This window comes from Zingiber officinale, chromosome 9B (genome assembly GCF_018446385.1).
Source record: "Zingiber officinale cultivar Zhangliang chromosome 9B, Zo_v1.1, whole genome shotgun sequence".
In the NCBI taxonomy this organism is placed as follows: Eukaryota; Viridiplantae; Streptophyta; class Magnoliopsida; order Zingiberales; family Zingiberaceae; genus Zingiber; species Zingiber officinale.
In genome coordinates this window covers 26,985,719-27,008,419 of record NC_056003.1, presented here as the reverse complement: position 1 = coordinate 27,008,419, position 22,701 = coordinate 26,985,719, and the positions used below count along the sequence as shown (strand labels likewise).

General features: G+C 39.0%; 1 protein-coding gene across 2 annotated transcripts; it reads left to right on the top strand.

Moving 5' to 3' along the window:
* The first annotated feature begins 267 nt into the window (after positions 1 to 267).
* LOC122025692 (protein SOSEKI 3-like) lies at positions 268 to 2,657 on the top strand. Of its 2 annotated transcripts, none has more exons than XM_042584537.1 (6): positions 268 to 624; positions 716 to 785; positions 850 to 965; positions 1,065 to 1,854; positions 2,063 to 2,344; positions 2,427 to 2,657. In XM_042584537.1, exons 1-6 carry the CDS (start codon positions 351 to 353, stop codon positions 2,497 to 2,499), a joined length of 1,605 nt encoding a protein of 534 aa, XP_042440471.1. In that variant the 5' UTR covers positions 268 to 350; the 3' UTR covers positions 2,500 to 2,657. The 2 variants fall into 2 exon arrangements, with proteins under 2 accessions (XP_042440471.1, XP_042440470.1); XM_042584536.1 differs by having other exon boundaries at positions 270 to 624; positions 2,060 to 2,344.
* Positions 2,658 to 22,701: the final 20,044 nt, after the last annotated feature.

Genomic DNA, 22,701 nt, shown 5'->3' with positions numbered 1-22,701 from the left:
TTTTAAAATATTTTTGTTTCGACACTGACCATAACAATTATTAGTACAACATGAACCTAATTAAAATTATTATATATATAATAAACACTATTATATATACCTTATTAATTTAATTAAAATTATTTTAATATTATCATAGCTGGAGGACAAGCAGAGAGGCACCGTCACCATCCAACAACAGAACCCGTGCCACTCTTGTTCGGCAACATTTTTTACAGCAGGCTAAAATATTTAACCGGCAGACGCCGCAGGCTTAGCCGTTCGGTTAATTCCGTTACGGATTTTCCTGTTTAACTCTCGATCGAGGGACACCGTACCAGCACTCCGGGGAGCGTCGTTGAATTCGATTAATGTCCTCCTCCGCTGCCGCCGCCGCCGCCGTTCTTCCTCTCTCTCTCGGTCTCTCGAGCAACGCCGGGAAGCTTGTAGTGGAGATGGAAGGAGGAGGAAGGGGACACGGCGACCAGGGCACCCCGGAGAGAGTTCGAGCTTGGCAGTCGGAGCTGGCTTCGCCGGTGGGGAGGAAGATTCCCGTGGTTTACTACCTCTGCCGGAACCGCCGCCTCGAGCACCCCCATTTCATCCAAGTCCCCCTCTCCTCCCCCGACGGACTCTTCCTCAGAGGTCACTCGCGCTAATTAACCATCCTCGATCCCTCCCTAATTATCGCCTGCATTAATTGCCGTCTCTCAGATTACGGTTTTTGGTTCCGTAGATGTGATCAATCGGCTAGACGAGCTGAGAGGAAAGGGCATGCCCGCCATGTACTCGTGGTCCTGCAAGAGGTACAGTTCTGCTGATCGTCGTTGAGCAGCGCAACTCCACCTGCTGAGAAATTTGTGGTTGCAGGAGCTACAAGAACGGATTCGTCTGGCAAGATCTCGCCGACGACGATCTGGTGCTCCCGGCGAACGGCGACGAATATGTCCTCAAGGGCACCGAGCTGCTGCATCAGTCTTCTTCAGGTGCTCCCAAATCAGTAATTTTCTTCTTCTTCTTCCTCCTCCTTGATCAGGAGACTGAAATTAACCCCCAAATGCTGCCTTGTGTGGTTGCGCTTTCAGTTTCAGGTCGGATTCAGCAAGGCAATGGCAACTGCAGGTTGCCGATCTTGAACCCTCAGCAGCAAGACGGCGCCATTTTTTCAGCAGGTCAAGAAGCCTCGCCGGTAATCGAAGGGCTGAAGAAGCCAGCGTCACCACCTTGGCCTCAAGGCGATGGCCAAAAGCCTTCCTCACCAGCGAATGGCCGGAGTTTCAGAGAGCGTCGATCGTGTAAGCCCGTTGAAGCTTCTGATGCTTCGACTCAGACCGATGACAGCCCGCCTTCCACTGAATTCGATCCGGCAAAGCCACAGAGCAGCGACCTACGGTCCAAAGGTGGTTCAAACGCCGGCGCAGACGAGAACGATTCATTCTCTAGCGGGAAGATGGAGACTTTGGAGTCTCTGATCAGAGCTGACGCCGGCAGGATCAACAGCTTCCGAGTGCTCGAAGAGGAGGAGGTTCTCTTCCACACAGGGCCAAAGCTGAGGCCAACAAGCGTGCTGATGCAACTGATCACATGCGGGGCGATCTCAGTGAAGGATCACCAAAGCTTTGGCCTAGTGCCGACCTACAAGCCAAGCTTCTCCCACGCCAAACTGCCTTCTCCCATGTTTTCAAGATCAACGATGCACATGCACGGGGAGCTCGATTGCCTGCCCGACAACAATCGGAGGCTGATCGCGCTTCGATTCGACGACAAGGAGTGTTTCAGCGGGAGCTTGGTCGAGACAAAGAAGCACAGGAGCATAGTTGGGGAAATGGCGGCGCCCACACTCAAACGCTCTTCTTCATACAATGCAACCGACAGGTAAGTTAGTTAGTTAACTCATGCAATTTACAGTATGAAGCTCACTGGACTAGTAGATAAAAGTGTTAATGTAGGTGCTAAATTAGTTAACAGTTGAAGATACCTTAGCCCATCTCTTAACTGTCGTAAACTTAGAGAAACCAGTTGAAATTTAGTCGTCCCCGGGTGAAGTTGTCACTTGATATAGCCTCCTTGATGTTCCTAGAAGCTGCAAGACCCCAGATTCGAAGCAGGTTATCGCAAATCTGACAGAGGCATCGCGCCCCAAGTGCCTTCCCCGAGTAATGAAATCTGTGCCAAACAAACAATCTAAAGACGAAGCGATCAGGCTATCCTTTTCGGATGCCCCGAGGAAGTCTTCTGTTGAGCTACACTGCAGGGAGTCGTCAAATGAAGAGATCCAGAGTATGGGACCTTCAGGCAATGCACCATCGACTGGTGTGGAGTCTTTGGAAGGCAAAACTGACAAGTTGATCAAAATTGAGGAAAGGTGAGCTTATGCATATCTCCCTTGCACATTTAGGAGATGGATTCTTTGGATTATGGTTAACAGTTCCTTTTCGCTTCGGCAGACTTATATCGGGAGCTCGGGTCACCATTCAGTCGAGAGCTCCATGCGATGCGAGTGAGGATTCGGATTCTTAAGCAGAGTTGCTCTCTGTGAAGCATCTTTGTAGAATGGTTGATAGATAGGTCAGCGCGCATGATATGTGATTTCTCAAGTTGCTGTAGGCGCAGTCTTGTTCTGGTTATGTTTGTAAGCAGTTCAATTTCTAATCTTGCCCAGCTGCCTTTATTTGGTAGTATCCTGCGTTGAGTTCTATTTCATATTATATTTTTATTTATATTTAAATAAATTTAATTTAATTTTATTATTGTTAAATAAATTTTCTTCATCTCTCTTCCTCAACTTCTATAAATTTATTATAATTTCATATAGTCTAATTAAATAATTATTAGTCACCTAAGTATGTATTCTTATCATCTTTTTTTTCTCCTTAGTGGATAACATCTAACATTTTCTAATATTTTTATTTCTTTTTCTATCCATCCTGCCGTGCATCTACTTTTACATTCTCTATATGACTCATTTTCTACCCGCGTGCTCCCTTTATAACTTAATATTCACTTCATAGCCTAAACAAATGAACAAAAATCGATAACAGATTAACTAAGAACAGAGAAACAAAAAGTAATCAATAGTTCTTATTTTGAAACTTTGTATTTATTTTCATATAATGAAGGAGAATTTTGGCGTAACAATAAAATTATTATTATATAATTTTGTGATCATGAATTCGAGTTGAGTTGAGAGAATAACTTCTTGTAATACAGGATAAAATTGCATATATTGGATCCAATGTAGTTCAGCTTCACTTGGATCGGCCTATGTCGAATCGGCTCTTATAGGACCGGCTCCAAGCAAGTCAAACAGCGCAAGGGTTTAAGGAGACTCCATTACTAGACGTTTAGTCCAATACGTTTAGCTTCGACGAAGGTTTTTAACTAGAAAAAAGCTTTAAGAAAATTGAGGACACTGAAAAGAGTTAGAAGGGAAGGATGGACTTTGGCAAAATCCCTCTGACATTCAGATCAGACCTCGAGAAAAAGGAGAAGAAGATAAAGAAATACACAAGAGAAGAAACCATATTATGCACATACCCGTGCCCGCATTGAGGGGCTCCTTGTTATATTGTCCTAGAAGAGTGGGGATAGTCTTCATTATTGAGCACTCTGCGTACTTCCCAAGCTTCAATCCATGTCTTTGGATCGTGTCCATACCACATCTTGCACGTCCACTTGCATACGACATGTGTGCCACATTTCCCATTCGCTCGCATGTCAGGCCGAATCTTTTGTTGAGTTTGGCTTAGGTCGAACTAAGATTGTGCGGCTCCACCTTTCGATTGAAGCCGTTGGTTCAAACGAAATTACTGTTCAATAGATTTTTTTTTAAATATAGATGATTTTTTTAAATATAGATGGTGTTTTTTAATTAATAAAGATTAATTTAAAAAAAATAGTGTTGTCAGGAGTGAAACCTAGGTCTATTGGATGAGAGCTAAATGCCCTGTCCACCTAGACTATAAGCATCTATAGTTATTAGTTAATTATTTAATAATTAATCAATATTTTTTTTTCTCTCGAAAAAGAAAAGTAAGAAAGTAAATAATTTCTTTTAACTATATAATAGTTCCTTTATACTAGTTGATCTTGTCGGTGTGACGTGTCTGGAATATTGACCGCATCTCCATGATCCGGATGGTGAGCTGTCTTCTATGTTGACCAAGTCATCGGAAGACCTCCGGTCAACGCTACCTGCAGCTAGCGACCGGGATGCCCCGATCTCTAGTACCCCGATGCTCGGGGCAGGTCCCACGAATATATAAGCAGTCGAATAATAACAGAACAATGAAATAAATATAGGATGAGTACGATGACGTACCCTGGCCTCGGGGGGCGCCCTCAGATGGATCGGTGAGCTGATCACGGTGTTGATTGAGTCGTCGCGGCCCTGACGGGTAGATGGATGTGAGTCAGCTGGGGAGCCGGATCTGAGTGCGGCGACATGGGATCCGATGCAACAGGGATCCAAAGAGACGGCACGTAGGCCGGATATGATAGCGGCTTACAGGTCGGCACACGGCACGCAGGCCGGATGATACCAGTAATTCACAAGCATAATAATGGTGTGAATAGCGAAACACATCGGCTCGATGTCCGAAACCCTATCTCGACTCGAAGGCCGGAGTAGACAAACAATACGAGTGGCATCGGCTGGTGGAGGCGGCATCGGCTGCTGGAGGCGGCACTCGCTGCTGGAGGCAGCACTCGCTGCTGCAGGCGGCGGTGGTGACTCGCAGGAGGCTGAGGCGGCGGTGACAACAGTCGATGGAGGTGGCGGCGGTCGCTGGAGGCGGCTGTAGCGCGGGGAGGTGGCTGCCACACGTGGAGGCAACTGGCCAGGGGGCTGCGACGTGAATGGGATGCGGTGGGGTGGACGTGCAGGTGTCGGAGACGGGGTGGTTGTCGAAGGGTGACGCCGACGAGGTCGAGGCGACTATGGAGAACGCGAGGGCGTACAACAGGAACCTGCCCGACCAACAGATGAGAGGAGGGGGAATGCCGCTGCGGCCGAAGGTTTCTGCTGGCGAGAGGAGAGGAGAGGGAGAGCGCAACCTTCCCTGGCGGCGGAAGAACGGGCCTCCGCGACGTCCTAGGCCATGGTTGCCTCTGCCGACGAGAGGAGAGGGAGAAAAGAGAAGAGGTGACGACCGACGGCCGGCGTCGGCGCCGACGAGGAGCGTGGGAGGGGGAAGAAGCTGACTTCCTATTGGCGACGGCCAAAACCCCACGAGCCCCCCCTTCCCAGGCACATCCGCATCACTAGTGCTATTTAAAACTTAGAGAAAAGGAGTAAAAGCAATTTATTCCAAAAAAAAATAATGATTTAGTGACAAAATATTTTTGTTGCCAATGCACAATAAAATTGGTGACAAAAATAAAAATCATAACAAACCAGCAATAACATTCGTAACAAAATATTTTCATCACAGATTAGTAACAAAAATACTTTCATCGCAACATTAGTTTCTAATTAGCAACGAAAAAAAATATCCATCACATATTTACGATGAATATAAGTTTCATCACAACTTTTGCAAGGAATTTCAATTTCGTCACAAAGGTTTGCAATGACTTATATATTTGTTGCAAAATTTACAATGAAATTATAAATTATTGTAAAATTTTACAATGAAAATGAAATTCGTTACAAAATTTTGCGACGAATTCTAAGTTCGTTGCAAAGTTTGAGACGAATCTAAAATTCATCGCAAAGTTCTAAAATTTTGCTATAAAATGTTTGTTATTTTTTAAAATTTTAATTAATTGTTTAAATACGTGACGAATCCTTGGATTGGTCACCAATTTTGCGATGAACCCTTGGATTCGTAATCGGTTCTACTTGGATTTATCTCAAAAGTTTAGCTTAAAAGTTGTTAGGTTGAATGAGTTTAATGGTCAAGTAGAGCATACTAAGTATGCCTATTATTGGAACAAGCAAATTAGTTAATAAACTAGATGAACTAATTTGGTTAAATAAATCATATACGCTAGACAAACCAATAACGTCAAATGAGTTCAATGATTTAGCAAGGTGAGGTGGGTGACTTGAATGAGTCAATCAATTCTAAATTCATAGCAACATTCTAAAATTTTACTAAAATAATCACTCAAACATTTGCTAATTCTTTTAAATTTTTTTAAATGAGTTTTTAGGTTTGAGATGAATCCTTAGATTCACCAAATCAGTGATGAATCCATGGATTCGTCCAATTTTGCAACAAATCCTTGGATTCATCACAAATTGGTTACACTTGGGTTCATCTCAAAATTCTAACTTAAAAGTTGTTGGGTTGAATGAGTTTAATGGTCAAATAGAACATACTAAGTAGGCTTATTGTTGGAGCAAACAAATTAGTTAATAAGCTAGATGAGCTAATTTTATTAAAGAAATCAAGTACCCTAGACAAACCAATAAGGTCAAATGGATTCAATGATTTTGTAAGGTGAGGTGGATGACTTGATTGAGTCAATCAATTTTAAATTCGTCGCAACATTCTAAAATTTTACTAAAATAATCACACAAATGTATGCTATTTATTTTAATTATTTTTTAATGGTTTGCGATGAATCCTTGGATTTATTGCCAAATCAACAACGAATCCAAGGATTCGTCACAAATCAATTCTACTTGGGTTCATCTCAAAATTCTAATTTAAAAGTTGTTAGGTTAAATGAGTTTAATGGACAAGTAGAGCATACTAAATATGCCTATTGTTAGAGCAAACAAATTAGTTAATAAGTTAGATGAGCTAATTTAGTTAAAGGAATCAAGTATGCTAGACAAGCCAATAAGGTCATGCAAGGTGAGGTGGGTGACTTAGATGAGTCAATAAATTCTAAATTCATTGCACCATTCTAAAATTTTACTAAAATAATCACACAAACATCTGTTAATTCTTTTTTTTATTTTAATTATTTTTTAATGGTTTGAGACGAATCCATAGATTCATCATCAAAAAGTTATTAGGTTGAATGAGTTTAATGATCAAGTAGAGCATACTAAGTAGGCCTATTATTGGAGAAAACAAATCAAATAAGGTCAAATGGATTCAATAATTTAGCAAGGTGAAGTGGGTTACTTGGATGAGTCAATCAATTCTAAATTCATCGCAACATTATAAAATTTTACTAAAATAATCACGCAAATGTTTGCTAATTCTTTTTAAAAATTTTTAAATTAGTTTTTAATGATTTGTGAAGAATCCTTGGATTCATCAGTAAATCAGCGACAAATCCAAGGATTTGTAGCAAATCAATTCTACTTGGAAAATTCTAACTTACAAGTTGTTAGGTTGAATGAGTTTAATGGTCAAGTATAGCATAGGCCTATTGTTGGAGTAAACAAATTAGTTAATAAGCTAGATGAGCTAATTTGGTTAAAGGAATCAAATACGCTAGACAAGTCAATATGGTTAAATGAGTTCAATGAGTTTAATGGTCAAGTAGAGCATACTAATTAGGCTTATTGTGTTAAATAGGCCAAGTGGACAAGTGAAGCTAAATGAGCTGAGCAACTAAATTAAGAAGTTGGTCAATTAGGATAACCAAATTGAGAATATGAGTTGGTTGATTGGATTGGTCAAATTAGATGGACCATTGGTTGGCTTTAAATGACCCAATTATATTAATTAGGGTAATCAAGCCAATGATGTTGGTCGCGTTGATCATATTGGTGAGAGGAGGAGTTTTGTGTCGGTGCAGGGAGCACCAGATGATCAAACCTATGTTTTGATAATGGTAAAAGGGTTCAAAGTTAATCTGTCTTGTGATCTAACAAGTGTGACTAAGTGTAAAGGAAAGTTCTAAGTAATCTTAGGCAAAAGAAAATCCTAGTTGTAGTTAGGCAACAAAGTCTTGGTCTAGGAGACTGACAAAGTCTTAGCGGGTCGAGGACTTTGGGCGAAATCCTAGAGTCGAGGAATCTAGGTGAAAATCTTGGGGATCGCGGACATTAGGTGAAAGACTAGACGAGCCGTGGATCGGACGTTTAGCATGGAGTCCTGAAGTCTTAGACGCTAAGCAAAAGTCCAAGCGGTTTGGAGGACCGGTCTGACAAAAGGTAATTTCTCCTGAGAGGAGTAGGTGAGGATGCACCCCTCGAAAAGGGAACAGTAGGTGATGGTCCGACCTAAAGTTTTATTGAAACTAAAAGTTAGGATCGGGCAGTCTGGAGATTGTCAAAATCATCTTTTATATACTGTTTGCATATTATTCTAACTATATTTTGCAGAAAGGCTAACATTTTACAGATTAGGATTTTACCTTGATCGGTCAACCGAATGTTGGGATCAGTCAACCAAACCCCAATGATCAAATCAGCTCATGGCCAGCCTTGACCAAGGGATCGGTCGACCGAACGTCGGGTTCAGTTGACCGAACAGGGGATAAGCAGTGGACTGATTGGATCGGGTTGATCAGACCAGATAAGTCGGGGATCATCAACAAATCAATAGACCAAATAGTGCTATCGGTCGATTGAACAATGCGATCGATCGACCGAATGAAGGCTCATCCAAAGCAGCAGCATTTGGACAAGAAGTTGGGTCAATTCAGGTAGGATCAGTTGACCGATCAGGTGGATCAGTCGACCAATCAACATCGAGTCAAACAGTGATCCCGAGATCAGTGGATCTAAATCAGGTTCAACTTGGCTATAAAAAGGGGTTCGACCAACAGCTTCGAGATCATCAATTGAAACATCTTCTGCTCCTACACGCTGCTCAAAAGACAAGTCTATGAAGTCGTAACTCTGCTCCGACGACTGAAAGTTCGAAACTCCAATTCTCTAAGTCGTCGGTATAACTTTCATTTATAGCACTCAATTTTATCCTTGTACTTGTTTCTATAATTCTACGAATTGATAGTGAATTGCCCAAAGTAAACACTCATTGAGTGTACGTCGTAGAGTAGAAGTCGTTAAAAGCTCCGAACCAAGTAAAACCACTGGTGTTAGCTTAGTTTTCGATTGCTTGCTTTTCTTTCTTACTATTCTGCTATGTGTACTTTGTTTTCCGAAAAACGAACGTGGAAAAGCCACAAGCACTATTCATTCCCCTCTGACTCTTTCGATCCTACAATTAGTATCAGAGCGGGGCCGCTTTAAATCGGTAAAACCACCATTCAAATAATTTTTTTATGGGTTAGTTTTTAAATTGTTCGGAGTCGATCGGAATCAGTATAATTGCCCCTTCCGGTCATTATTTCTCGCAATCGATTTTTTTCTCTCGAAGTTGGTGTAACACCACTCGAGTTCTTAAGTTTTTTTATAAAATCTATATACTGCACTACTAATCCAAGACTAAGTCTTAGGACAAGTTTCTATATTTTATTATGTGCAAGATTTACTTTTCAAATGGCCCACCAAGAAGGTTATAGCACCGCACACCCACCACTCTTCTCTAGCAAAGATTTTGGCTACTGGAAGAGCCGAATGGAGTATCACCTCAAAACACAAGTCGAGATGTGGATAATCATCCAAATCGGCTTCACACTTCCACTCGATGATACTAGAAAACCAATATCTTATGAAAATTGGGACCAAAGCGTAATAAAGAAGATCGAAGCTGATGCAAAAGCAACCCAGACCCTTCAATGTGGCTTAACCAAAGAGGAGTTGAACAGGGTTAACCCCTTCAACAGTGCCAAGAAATTATGGGAAAAGCTAATCAAGTTGCACGAGGGCACCTCCGATACTAAGGTAAGCAAACGGGACCTAATCTTGAATAAGTTATATAATATTAAAATATAGGATGGTGAGTCGGCAAGTCAACTCCATGCTCAGATCCAAGACCTACTTAACAGACTCCACGTAATCTGACAAAAAGTAGAAAATCGCGGCGTCATCAAGTATACTCATAACGTTTTTCCAAGAAATACCTTGTGGGCATAAATGGTAGATGCTTATAAGGTATCTAAGCATCATTCTTTAATTAGACTAGATGAGCTATTTTTAGAATTTGAACTTCATAAACAGACTAATGCACGTCTGGTTAAGAAAAATATTGCCTTAATTGTAGGTACAAGCAAGACAAACGAGTCTAGGAATAGGCGTTAAACTGAACCCGAGTCCAAAAACTAATCAGACTCAGAAGATGATGATGAAATCATCGCCAAGCTCGTGAAACTGGTATGAAAACTGTACAAGAAGAAGAAGATGACTCAATTGAACACGAAGGCCGAGTCTAAAGTTACCTGCTATGGCTGCAACAAGAAAGGACACTACAAATCGGAATGTCCAAACCAGAAGCAGAGAAGAAGGCCTTGAAAGTAACATGGTCCGAATCCTCGGGAGACTCCGAAGAAGAACATGAGCAAGCAAGCTTCATTGCTCTACTAGTACAAGCATACATTGCCGAAACCGAGTCCGAGTCCAAAATCAGAGATGAATCAGAAATCGAGTCCAAAATAAGTCATGGATCCATATCCGTTTTCGAATGGCCAAACAGTAATGTAAGTTCTCTGCAAGTAGATAAATTACAAAAGTTAAATTCATACTTATTAAGAAAGTTGGCCAAATCCAATCTCCGGGTCAAGTCACTCCAAAAGGAGAATGAATCCTTCAAGGAGGAGACTAACCCAAGTCCTTTAACTGAACCAGTTCAAAGTGAAAATTCAACCCAAGTCCAACAACTTAAGGAAGAAAATTCCAATTTAAACACTCAAGTTAAAAGACTTAAGGATATGTTGGAATGGTTTACATTGGGTTCCAAGAACCTTGATATGATTCTTGAAAAATAAAGGGTCGTATACAATCGAACCAGACTTGGGTATAAGGCTGGACATCAATTCAAATCTTACTTATCTTTAGTGAATCGATCAACTAAGAACCTAGTTCAAGCATGAGTCCTCAAGTCCAACCTGACTAATCAAGTTAGACTTGATCAATATTGGATCCCCAAGGATCAAATCCACTATCTTGATAAACTTTATTGAGGCAATGATCCAAGAGGAGCAAATAGAAAGACCATTATTATTAGATAAACCTAATTGATACTTGATTTACTGTCTTTTCCTTATACATGCTTATGTTGGAGTGTATACCGAAAGCCTAAGCTTTGTAAACATTCATTATGGATAAAGAATCACATTTGGTCAAATTGTCTACATTTATTTGTAGTTGTTCATTTAATTTATATTGTAGATAACATAGTATGTGGTGTCACATACAGAAGATGATGTTATCAGTACCTTATAAATTATAAACAGTAGCTCACGACTAAAATGCAAAGGAACAAACCATTAGAAGGTCGTAGTGTAATTAGGTATTAGTTTATCTTGACTATATAATTACACTAGTACACTCAGAGTGTATTGAGTAGGACCATTAGAGGTCGTTTCTTTTATACTGACTTTATAAAGGAACAAAGACCTCAGTTATTATGGAAGTGTGTGCTCTTAATCCTAATATAATAACAAGCACATATATTTGATATTTATTTCTTTAATTTATCAATGGGTGAGATTTAGTTTGATGAATCAATAAGCCCGATAAGTTGGGAAATGATATTACTTATAGTGTGTGTTGTTGATTATAGAAGGAAACTGTGTCCTAGAGATACTAGGTTGATAATGTCCCCAAGAGGAGCTCACAAGGATTGTCATGTTAAACCCTGCAGGTGGACTTAGTCCGACATGATGATAAGGTTGAGTGGTACTACTCTTGAATTAAGATATTAATTAAATGAGTTGTCAGTAACTCACTTAATTAGTGGGCATTCGACATCTTAAACACAGGGAGACTAACACACTCATAATAAGAAGGAGCCCAAAAATGTAATTTGGGATTGGTGCGGTAGTTCAATGATAGTTCTCTAGTGGAATGAATTATCATTGATAAAATTAAGTTGTGTGTTCGGGGCGAACACGGGATGCTTAATTTTATCGGGAGACCAAAACCGATTCCTCCTCTCGGTCCCTATCGTAGCCTCTTATTTATAGAGTTCTATACCCACCTATATCCACCTTCTATACCCACCCAATAGGGGCCGGCCAAGCTAGCTTGGGAACAAGCTAGGGCCGGCCTAGGTATAAGATTGGGTGGCCGACCCTAGCTTGAACCCAAGCTAGTAGGGCCGGCCAAAATAAATTTAAAAGAATTTTAATTTTAATTTTTATTATGTGGAAGAAATAATTTATTAAAGAGAATTTGAATTAAATTATCTCTCTTGTAAAATTTACAAAAGATTAAAGAAAGAGATTAGATCTCTTTCCTTATTTGTAGATTGGTGAGATATTTTATTTTCTCTTTAAAAATTATTCACATGTTGTAAAATTAAAATTATGGAAATTTCTTTAACCATGAAGAGATTTTTTGAAGAGAAATTTTATTTTTAAAATTTCCGGAAACAAATAAGGAAAGTTTTAATTGTTGATTGAAACTTGTCCAATTTGCTTCCCATTGATGTGGCCGGCCATTAGAGATTAATTGGGGAAATATTATTTTATTTTTCTCAATTAAATCATGTTAAGGGAATTAAGGAAATTTTATTGTAATTAAATTTCCTAATTTGCCTAGGCCAAGGAATATAAAAGAAGGGGTGAGGGTGCCTTCACAAGACACAACCTCTATTGTTTTCTCTCCCTCTTTTGTTCCTTGGTGTGGCCGACCATCCTCTCTTTCTTTTCCTCTTGTGGTGGCCGAATCTCCTTCTTCCATTGGAGCTCTTGTGGTGGCCGGATACTACTCGGAGAAGAAGAAGAAGAAGGAGAGAAAGCTAGCATCTCTTGGAGCTTGGTTAGTATTTTGGTTTTTCTCCTTGGTGAAGTTTTCCTTTGTGGCCGAACCTTGCTTGGAGGAGAAGAAGGTGGTTGGTGGATTCTCATCTCGGTAGATCGTTGCCCACACAACGTCCGAGGTTAGAAGAGGAATACGGTAGAAGATCAAGAGGTTTTTCTACAAGGTATAACTAGTAGTTTTTCTTTCCGCATCATGCTAGTTATTTATGGAAATAATACCAAATACAAGAGGCTTACGTTCTAGAATTTCGAATATGTTTTTTCGATGTTGTGTTCTTTTGTTTTTGCTTTTCCTTGTGATTTGATTGTTCTCTTTGGTTAACCTAAAGTTATTTTAGGAAATTAAATATTAGCTTTCTATAAAAGGTTTTGTCTAGTCGGTGGTGGTTGCTCCCATATCCAAGAAGGCCATGTGCCTCGCCACGTCGATCTTGGGAACCAATTATGGAAATTAATATTTAATGGAATTAATAACTTAAGGAGACTTGGGTCGAACGTGTTAAGTTCCGCAGGAGATCTAAGTCAAAACCTAAAAGAACAAATAGATTAAGTTTTGGATCAAACGTGTTAAGTTCCGCAGGCGATCCAAAATTTAATTTAAAAGAACACATGGTAGCTAGGAAAAGGTTCAGATCTTTGTACAAAATTTTTGTACAGTGGAACCTATAGGTTTTCCGAGTAGCAACCAACAATTGGGGACCTAGGGTTTTCCGTGTATTTGGTATTTAGATATAATGCACATGTCAAATAAGGCGAGTTAATAGTAGGATGTGCTAACTTTGTGGATGCAGGATCCAACTATTATGACTTTTAGTTATTATGTGTGTGATTGGACCCTTGTACATGTCAAGGGCATTTATATGTGTGTGCATGATTGTATTAAAATACAGCAGGAGCTGTATTTAGTTTTATTAGGATTTTATTTTTGATCTAGATACATGTACATTCCCTTTATGGAATATAGGATCAAAAATGTAAAATTCTATTTATGTCGCGGATCGAATCTTGCAAAGCGTGGAACCTTCTAAGGACCAGCGGCGCAGTGGAACTAGGAGCAAGATGGATGCGACAGCTAGACCCGGTGGCGGTGGCCAAATATGGCAGCAGCTTGGGATAACAACACACGGAGGACAACTAGAGATAAAAGCCATAATAGTTGAAATTAGATTTTCTATTTATTGCTTTTATATTGTGCTGTGTGTGCATGATAGTTTACAAGTAAAGTAGGCTAGCATAGTTAAAATTCCTCATTTATAAATAACTAAGTGGGAGAGGGATTTTTAAATAAATCCCATGGTCTCCATTACTGGTTTGTAAGTGATGCAAACAAGCTTGCGCGTTGGCTCTGAGTACCTTCCTCCATAACGGATGAGCTTGTTTGCGGATCACTAGAACAGACTTCCATTTATGGATGACTATAGGAAGTTAATTAAGAGCGTGTGATCTTCTCCAACGGAAGGGGCATAATCTTATTAATGGACTTAGTGTCAAGTAATGGTATACACTTAGACACATCCAATAGTATCCTCCCCAACGGAGTCACTGCTATTATTTGTGTGACCAAATAATACCAACTATTAATTTTATTTGTCAAAAAGTTAGGTTGACAAGATAATAAAATTAATGGGTTAAAACCCTCCTTTACAAATGTTGAATTTGTATCGTCCACACTAACGTGGCATACAAAATTCATGGTGTTATGAGGTGTTGGTTAATTTAAAATAATATTGTTTGAGGAATCAATATTATTCTAAATTTAGAGTTCTGACCAAAAGTTATTTGTGATTCTTAGGATGACTTTCAACCCACTGTCCATCATACTTCAACAAAATAGACTTACTGGACCTAATTACATAGATTGGAAAAGAAACACTGGACATTGTTCTTACTGCTGAAAGCTACTAAATGAGCCTTGTCCTGATGCACTGGTGAATCTACCCAAGAGGAGATTGAATATCATAAGAGATGGGTAAAGGCAGATGAGATGGCGCGGTGTTACATTTTGGCTTCAATGTCAAATGTATTGCAACATCAGCATCAAGATTTACCAACAGCTTATGATATTATGAACAATCTCAAGGAGCTCTTTGGTCATCAGGATAGGGCTTCTAGACAAGAAGCTATAAGAAAGATAATGACAACCACCATGCAAGAGGGTACTCCTGTAAGGGATCATATCCTAAAGATGATGGCTTATCTGAACGAGATACAGATCCTTGGAGGAGAAATTGATGGGGAAACCCAGATCGATATGATCCTCCAAACGCTACCTAGAAGTTTTGAGCAGTTCCGCCTGAACTATAATATGAATAAAAGGATTTATTCATTAGGGGAACTACTGACAGAACTTCAAGCAGCAGAAGGATTATTTCGTCACAATTCTCAAATTCACTTTGCTGAAAATGGTTCTACTTCTAAACCGAAAGGAAAGAAGAAGAAGAAACAAGCTGGCTCAGCAAAGAAAGTGAATAAATCTCAGAGTACAGGAAGAAGCCGAAGGGCAAGTGCTTCATCTGCAAGCAGGCAGGACATTGGAAGGCGGACTGTCCTCGTAGGAACCAAAACAAAGGTATATCTCATGCTCTAGTTGTTGAAACATGTTTAGCGGTGTTATCTACCAGCACCTGGTGTGTAGATACGGGAGCCACTGATCATGTCTGCAATTCTTTGCAGGGGTTCCAGGAAACCCGACGACTATCTGAAGGGGAGATTACCGTCTACATGGGCAATGCTACTAAGGTGGTAGTGGGAGACGTCTACTTATCTTTTAGTAGAAATAAAAATTTGGTTTTAAGAAATTGTCTTTATGTACCCAGTTTTAGAAAGAATTTAATTTCAGTTTCTAAACTGTTTTTAGATGGATATTCAGTTTCTTTCAGTAACGATGTAGTTATTAAAAGAAATAAAGTGATTATCTGTTCTGGTGCATTAGTTGGCAATTTGTATACATTAAATCCAATTTCTTCCACAAAGCAAAACATGGAAATTTATAACTCATCTTCTAATTCTAAAAAGAGAAAAGAACCTTCGGAAATGAACCAAGCATATCTTTGGCATCTAAGGCTTGGTCATATTAACTTAAGTAGGATTCAGAGGCTTATAACCGATGGACTTTTGAGTTCATTAGAGTTGGAAAATTTTCCAACTTGTGAATCCTGCTTAGAAGGTAAAATGACCAAAAGGCCGTTCAAGGCCAAGGGGTATAGAGCCAAAGAAGTGTTAGAATTGGTTCACTCTGATTTGTGTGGTCCTATGTCTGTCCAGGCAAGAGGAGGTTTTGAATATTTTGTCTCTTTCATAGACGATTATTCAAGATATGGATACATTTACCTAATGCGCCGCAAGTCCGAGTGCTTTGATAAGTTCAAAGAATACAAGGCTGATGTGGAGAAACGACTAGGTAAAAGTATCAAGACACTACGATCTGATCGTGGTGGCGAATACCTCTTAGGAGAGTTTAGGAATTACTTATCAGAGGCCGGGATTCAATCCCAATTGTCTGCACCTGGAACACCCCAACAGAATGGTGTAGCAGAACGAAGGAATAGGACTCTTATGGAGATGGTTAGATCGATGATGAGTTATTCAGAATTACCAAATTCGTTTTGGGGATATGCTCTGGAAATGTACGTTCTGAACTTAGTACCTTCTAAATCAGTTTCTTCTACTCCCATAGAATTGTGGAATGAGCGAAAACCCAGTCTAAGACATATTCGGTTTGGGGTAGTCTAGCACATGTCTTGAACCGAGATCTTGATAAGTTAGAATCCCGTACTGAAGTTCGCGTGTTTGTAGGATATCCCAAAGGCAAAGGTGGTTTATTTTATAGTCCTAAAGACCGGAAGGTCATTGTTAGCACCAATGCCCGTTTTGAAGAAGACTATATAATGAATCACAAGCCCAGAGTAAAGTTGTTTTGGAAGAACTTAGAGGACATGTCTACTTCAGCAACAGTACAAGATGAAGTACCATAAGAGCGCAACACGTGTCACACATGATACACAACCACAGACGGTGCCTCGTCGTAGTGGGAGGGTTGTAAAGCGACTGAAAGATTCATGTTTTGGGAGAGTCTTGGACTTGATCCGGTAAACATGAACTGATCCACGAACATATGAGCACTCCAAGATATAGATGCAGATCTTGGCAAAGGCAATGAATTCGAAATAGAGTCTATGTACTCTAATAAGGTCTGGGAGCTTGTAGAACCACCTGATGGTATAAAAGCCGTTGGATGCAAGTGGATCTACAAAAGGAAAAGAGGGACAGACGGGAAGGTAGAAACCTTCAAAGCTAGGCTTGTTGCGAAAGGGTACACTCAGAAAGAGGGAATCGATTATGAGGAAACCTTTTCACCGGTAGCCATGCTTAAGTCTATCCGGATACTCTTATCCATTGCTGCTCATATGGATTATGAGATTTGACAAATGGATGTCAAGACAGCTTTCCTTAATGGAAGTCTTGAAGAGAACATCCATATGAAGCAACCAGAAGGGTTCATTGAAAAAGGCAAAGAGCATCTAGTGTGCAAGCTCAATCGGTCCATTTATGGACTAAAGCAAGCTTCAAGATCTTGGAACATCCGGTTTAATGAAGTAATCCAGTCATATGGATTTATTCAAAGTCCGGATAAGTCTTGTGTATATAAGAAGTGTAACGGAAACGTGGTGGTCTTTCTTGTACTATACGTAGATGATATTTTGCTAATTGGCAACAATGTCAAGGTATTATCAGACGTAAGGGTATGGTTTGTTGGTTGCTACTCGGAAAGCCTAGAGGTTCCACTGTACAAAAATTTTGTACAAAGGTCTGAACCTTTTCCTAGCTACCATGTGTTCTTTTAAATTAAATTTTGGATCGCCTGCGGAACTTAACACGTTTGATCCAAAACTTAATCTATTTGTTCTTTTAGGTTTTGACTTGGATCTCCTGCGGAACTTAACACGTTCGACCCAAATCACCTTAAGTTATTAATTCCATTAAATATTAATTTCCATAATTGGTTCCCAGTACTGACGTGGCGAGGCACATGGCCTTCTTGGATATGGGAGCAACCACCACCGACTAGACAAAACCTTTTATAGAAATCTAATATTTAATTTCCTAAAATAACTTTAGGTTAACCGAAAAGAACAATCAAACCACAAGGAAAAATAAAACAAAAGAACACAACTTCGAAAAACATATTCGAAATACTAGAATCGTAAGCCTCTTGTATTTGGTATTATTTCCAAAAATAACTAGTATGATGCGGAAAGACAAAATACTAGTTATACCTTTTAGAAAGACCTCTTGATCTTCTACCGTATTCCTCTTCTAACTTCGGACGTTGTGTGGGCAACGATCTTCCGAGATGAGAATCCACCAAAGCACCTTCTTCTCCTTTCTTCAAGTTTCGGCCAAGCACAAAGCTTCCAAAAGATGAAGATCTTTTTCCACCAACCAAGCTCCAAGGGATACAAGCTTTCTCTCCTTCTTCTTCTTCTTCTTCTCCAAGTAGTATCCGGCCACCACAAGAGCTCCAAGCAAATAGAGAAGGTTCGGCCACCACCAAGAGGAAGAGAGGAAGAGGGGTTGGCCGGCCACAACACCAAGGAAAAGAGGGAGAGAAATAATAGAGGTTGTTCTCAATGAAGCCTTCTCTACTCCCTCTTTTATAATCCTTGGTCTTGGCAAATAAGGAAATTTAATTAAAAACTTCCTTAATTCTTTTGCCATGAAAAGGAAAAATTTATTTAATTAAAAACAATTTTCCTTTTCTCAATTTACATGGCCGGCCACCATCAAGCTATAAACAAGGAGAGTTTTAATTAATTAAAACTTCCTAATTTGTCTCCAGAAATTTATAAAATTTCTCCAATAATTTAATCCCTTCATGATTGGTTTATAAAAAGGAAATTTAATAAATTAAAATCTTTCTTTTAAACATGTGGATAAAAGAAAGTTATCTCTAAAATTAAAATCTCTTTTAATCTACAAATAAGGAAAGATATCAAATCTTTTCTCAATCTTTGTAGAAACTAATAAAAGAGAATTATTAATTTTAAACTTTCTTTAAATCATGAACATGGTTAAAAGGAAAGTTTTCTTAAAATTTAAAATCCTCCTTTAATCAACAAATAAGGAAAGATTTCAAATTTTAAACTCTCTTTAAACATGTAGATGATTTACAAATAAGGAAAGTTTTACCAAAATTAAAACCATCCTTTTAATCTACAAATAAGGAAAGAGATTAATCTCTTCTCTTAATCTTTTGTAGAAAGTTATAAAGGAAATTTTTAATTTTAAACTCTCTTTTAAAATCATGATATCCACATAAGAAATAATTTTAATAAAATCCTTTTAATATTCTAGTGGTCGGCCACCTAAGCTTGGGACCCAAGCTTTGGCCGGCCACCTACATGACTCATCCACTTGGTCTTGGCCTAGCTTGGGTTCCAAGCTAGCTTGGCGGCCCCATTGGATGGGTAAGAAGGTGGGTATGTGGTGGGTATAAATCTCTATATACTAGAGGCTACGATAGGGACCGAGAGGAGGAATTGGTTTTGGTCTCCCGATGAAATTAAGCATCCCGTGTTCGCCCCGAACACACAACTTAATTTCATCAATAATAATTCATTCCACTAAAGAACTATTATTGAACTATCGCACCAATCCCAAATTACATTTTGGGCTCCTTCTTATTATGAGTGTGTTAGTCTCCCTGTGTTTAAGATAACAAATGTCCACTAATTAAGTAAGTTACTGACAACTCACTTAATTAATATCTAGCTCCAAGAGTAGTACCACTCAACTTCATCGTCATGTCGGACTATGTCCACCTGCAGGGTTTAACATGACAATCCTTATGAGCTCCTCTTGGGGACATTCTCAACCTAGATCACTAGGACACAGTTTCCTTCTATAATCAACAACACACACTATAAGTGATATCATTTCCCAACTTATCGGGCTTATTGATTCATCGAACTAAATCTCACCCATTGATAAATTAAAGAAATAAATATCAAATATATGTGCTTGTTATTATATTAGGATTAAGAGCACACACTTCCATAATAACTGAGGTCTTTGTTTCTTTATAAAGTCAGTATAAAAGAAACGACCTCTAATGGTCCTACTCAATACACTCTAAGTGTACTAGTGTAATTATATAGTTAAGATAAACTAATACCTAATTACACTACGACCTTCCAATGGTTTGTTCCTTTCCATTATGGTCGTGAGCTACTGTTTATAATTTATAAGGTACTGATAACATGATCCTCTGTGTGTGACACCACACACCATGTTATCTACAATATAAATTAATTGAACAACTTCATTTATCATAAATGTAGACATTTGACCAATGTGATTCTTATTTCTAGATAAATGTTTATACCAAAAGCTAGGCTTTTAGTATACACTCTAACATGGTTGTCCAAACAATTTGATATGAAGGACTTAGGAGATTGTGCACACATTCTTGGGATCAAAGTTATAAGGGATCGTAAGAAAAGAATGTTGTGTCTGTCCCAAGCTTCATATATAGATACAATCCTTGCTCGTTTTAGCATGCAGGATTCCAATAAAGGTTTCTTACCTTTTAGACATGGAGTAGCTCTATCTAAAGAGATGTCTCCAAAGACATCGAAAGAGATAGATGACATGAAAGCAGTTCCTTATGCTTCAGCTGTAGGAAGCCTAATGTATGCAATGCTATGTACGAGACCTGATATCTGTTTTGCCGTGGGCATGGTCAGCAGATATCAGAGTAACCCTGGACAAGGACATTGGACTGCGGTAAAGCATATATTAAAGTACCTGAGAAGGACTAGAGATTATATGCTAGTTTACCAAGCAGACGATCTACTCCCTGTGGGTTACATGATTCCAATTAGATAGGGATAACAGTAAGTCTACATCGGGCTATGTGTTTACTTTAGGAGGTGGAGCCATTTCATGGAGGAGTATTAAGCAATGCGTTTGGACTCAACCATGGAAGCTGAGTCTCTGAGGCAGCTAAAGAAGCAGTATGGCTCAGGAACTTTCTAATGGACTTAGATGTGATTCTGGTTTGCCCAAAATCATCACAATTTATTGTGATAATAGCGGTTGCAAACTCGAAGGAACCACGAGCTCATAAGGCAAGTAAACATATAGGCGTAAGTACCACCGATACGAGATATCGTGGAGCGAGGAGAAGTTGTCATCGCCAAGATTGCATCACGGATAACCTGGCGGATCCTTTCACTAAGGCCCTTCCGTGAAAGCTTTCGATCGGCATGTGGAGGAATGAGAATCAGATGTATGGTAGAAGTGATAGCTTAGTCATTAGTATAAGTGGAGATTGTTGGAGTGTATGAAAGCCTAAGCTTTATAAACATTCATTATGGATAAAGAATCACATTTGGTCAAATTGTCCACATTTGTTTGTAGTTGTTCATTTAATTTATATTGTAGATAACATAGTATGTGGTGTCACATACGGAAGATGATGTTATCAATAAATTATAAACAGTAGCTCACGACTAAAATGGAAAGGAACAAACCATTAGAAGGTCGTAGTGTAATTAGGTATTAGTTTATCTTGACTATATAATTACACTAGTACACTCAGAGTGTATTGAGTAGGACCATTAGAGGTCGTTTCTTTTATACTGATTTTATAAAGGAACAAAGACCTCAGTTATTATGGAAGTGTGTGCTCTTAATCCTAATATAATAACAAGCACATATGTTTGATATTTATTTCTTTAATTTATCAATGGGTGAGATTTAGTTCGATGAATCAATAAACTCGATAAGTTGGGAAATGATATCACTTATAGTGGGTATTGTTGATTGTAGAAGGAAACTATGTCCTAGAGATACTAGGTTGATAATGTCTTCAAGAGGAGCTTATAAAGATTGTCATGTTAAACCCTGCAGGTGGACTTAGTCCGACATGATAATAAGGTTGAGTGGTACTACTCTTGGACTTAGATATTAATTAAATGAGTTGTCAGTAACTCACTTAATTAGTGGACATTCGATATCTTAAACACAGGGAGACTAACACACTCATAAGAAGGAGCCCAAAATTGTAATTTGGATTGCGGTAGTTCAATAATAGTTCTCTAGTGGAATGAATTATCATTGATAAAATTAAGTTGTGTGTTGGGCGAACACGGATGCTTAATTTTATCGGGAGACCAAAATCAATTCCTCCTCTCGGTCCCTGTAGCCTCTTATTTATAGAGTTCTATGCCCACCTATACCCACCTTCTATACCCAGCAAGGAACCAAGCTAGGGCCGCCTAGGTATAAGATTGGGTGGTCGACCCTAGCTTGAACCCAAGCTAGTAGGGCGGCCAAAATAAATTTAAAAGAATTTTAATTTTAATTTTTATTATGTGGAAGAAATAATTTATTAAAGAGAATTTGAATTAAATTATCTCTCTTGTAAAATTTACAAAAGATTAAAGAAAGAGATTAGATCTCTTTCCTTATTTGTAGATTGGTGAGATATTTTATTTTCTCTTTAAAAATTATTCACATGTTGTAAAATTAAAATTATGGAAATTTCTTTAACCATGAAGAGATTTTTTGAAGAGAAATTTTATTTTTAAAATTTCCGGAAACAAATAAGGAAAGTTTTAATTGTTGATTGAAACTTGTCCAATTTGCTTCCCATTGATGTGGCCGGCCATTAGAGATTAATGGGGGAAATATTATTTTATTTTTCTCAATTAAATCATGTCAAGGGAATTAAGGAAATTTTATTGTAATTAAATTTCCTAATTTACCTAGGCCAAGGAATATAAAAGAAGGGGTGAGGGTGCCTTCACAAGACACAACCTCTATTGTTTTCTCTCCCTCTTTTGTTCCTTGGTGTGGCCGGCCATCCTCTCTTTCTTTTCCTCTTGTGGTGGCCGAATCTCCTTCTTCCATTGGAGCTCTTGTGGTGCCCGGATACTACTCGGAGAAGAAGAAGAAGAAGGAGAGAAAGCTAGCATCTCT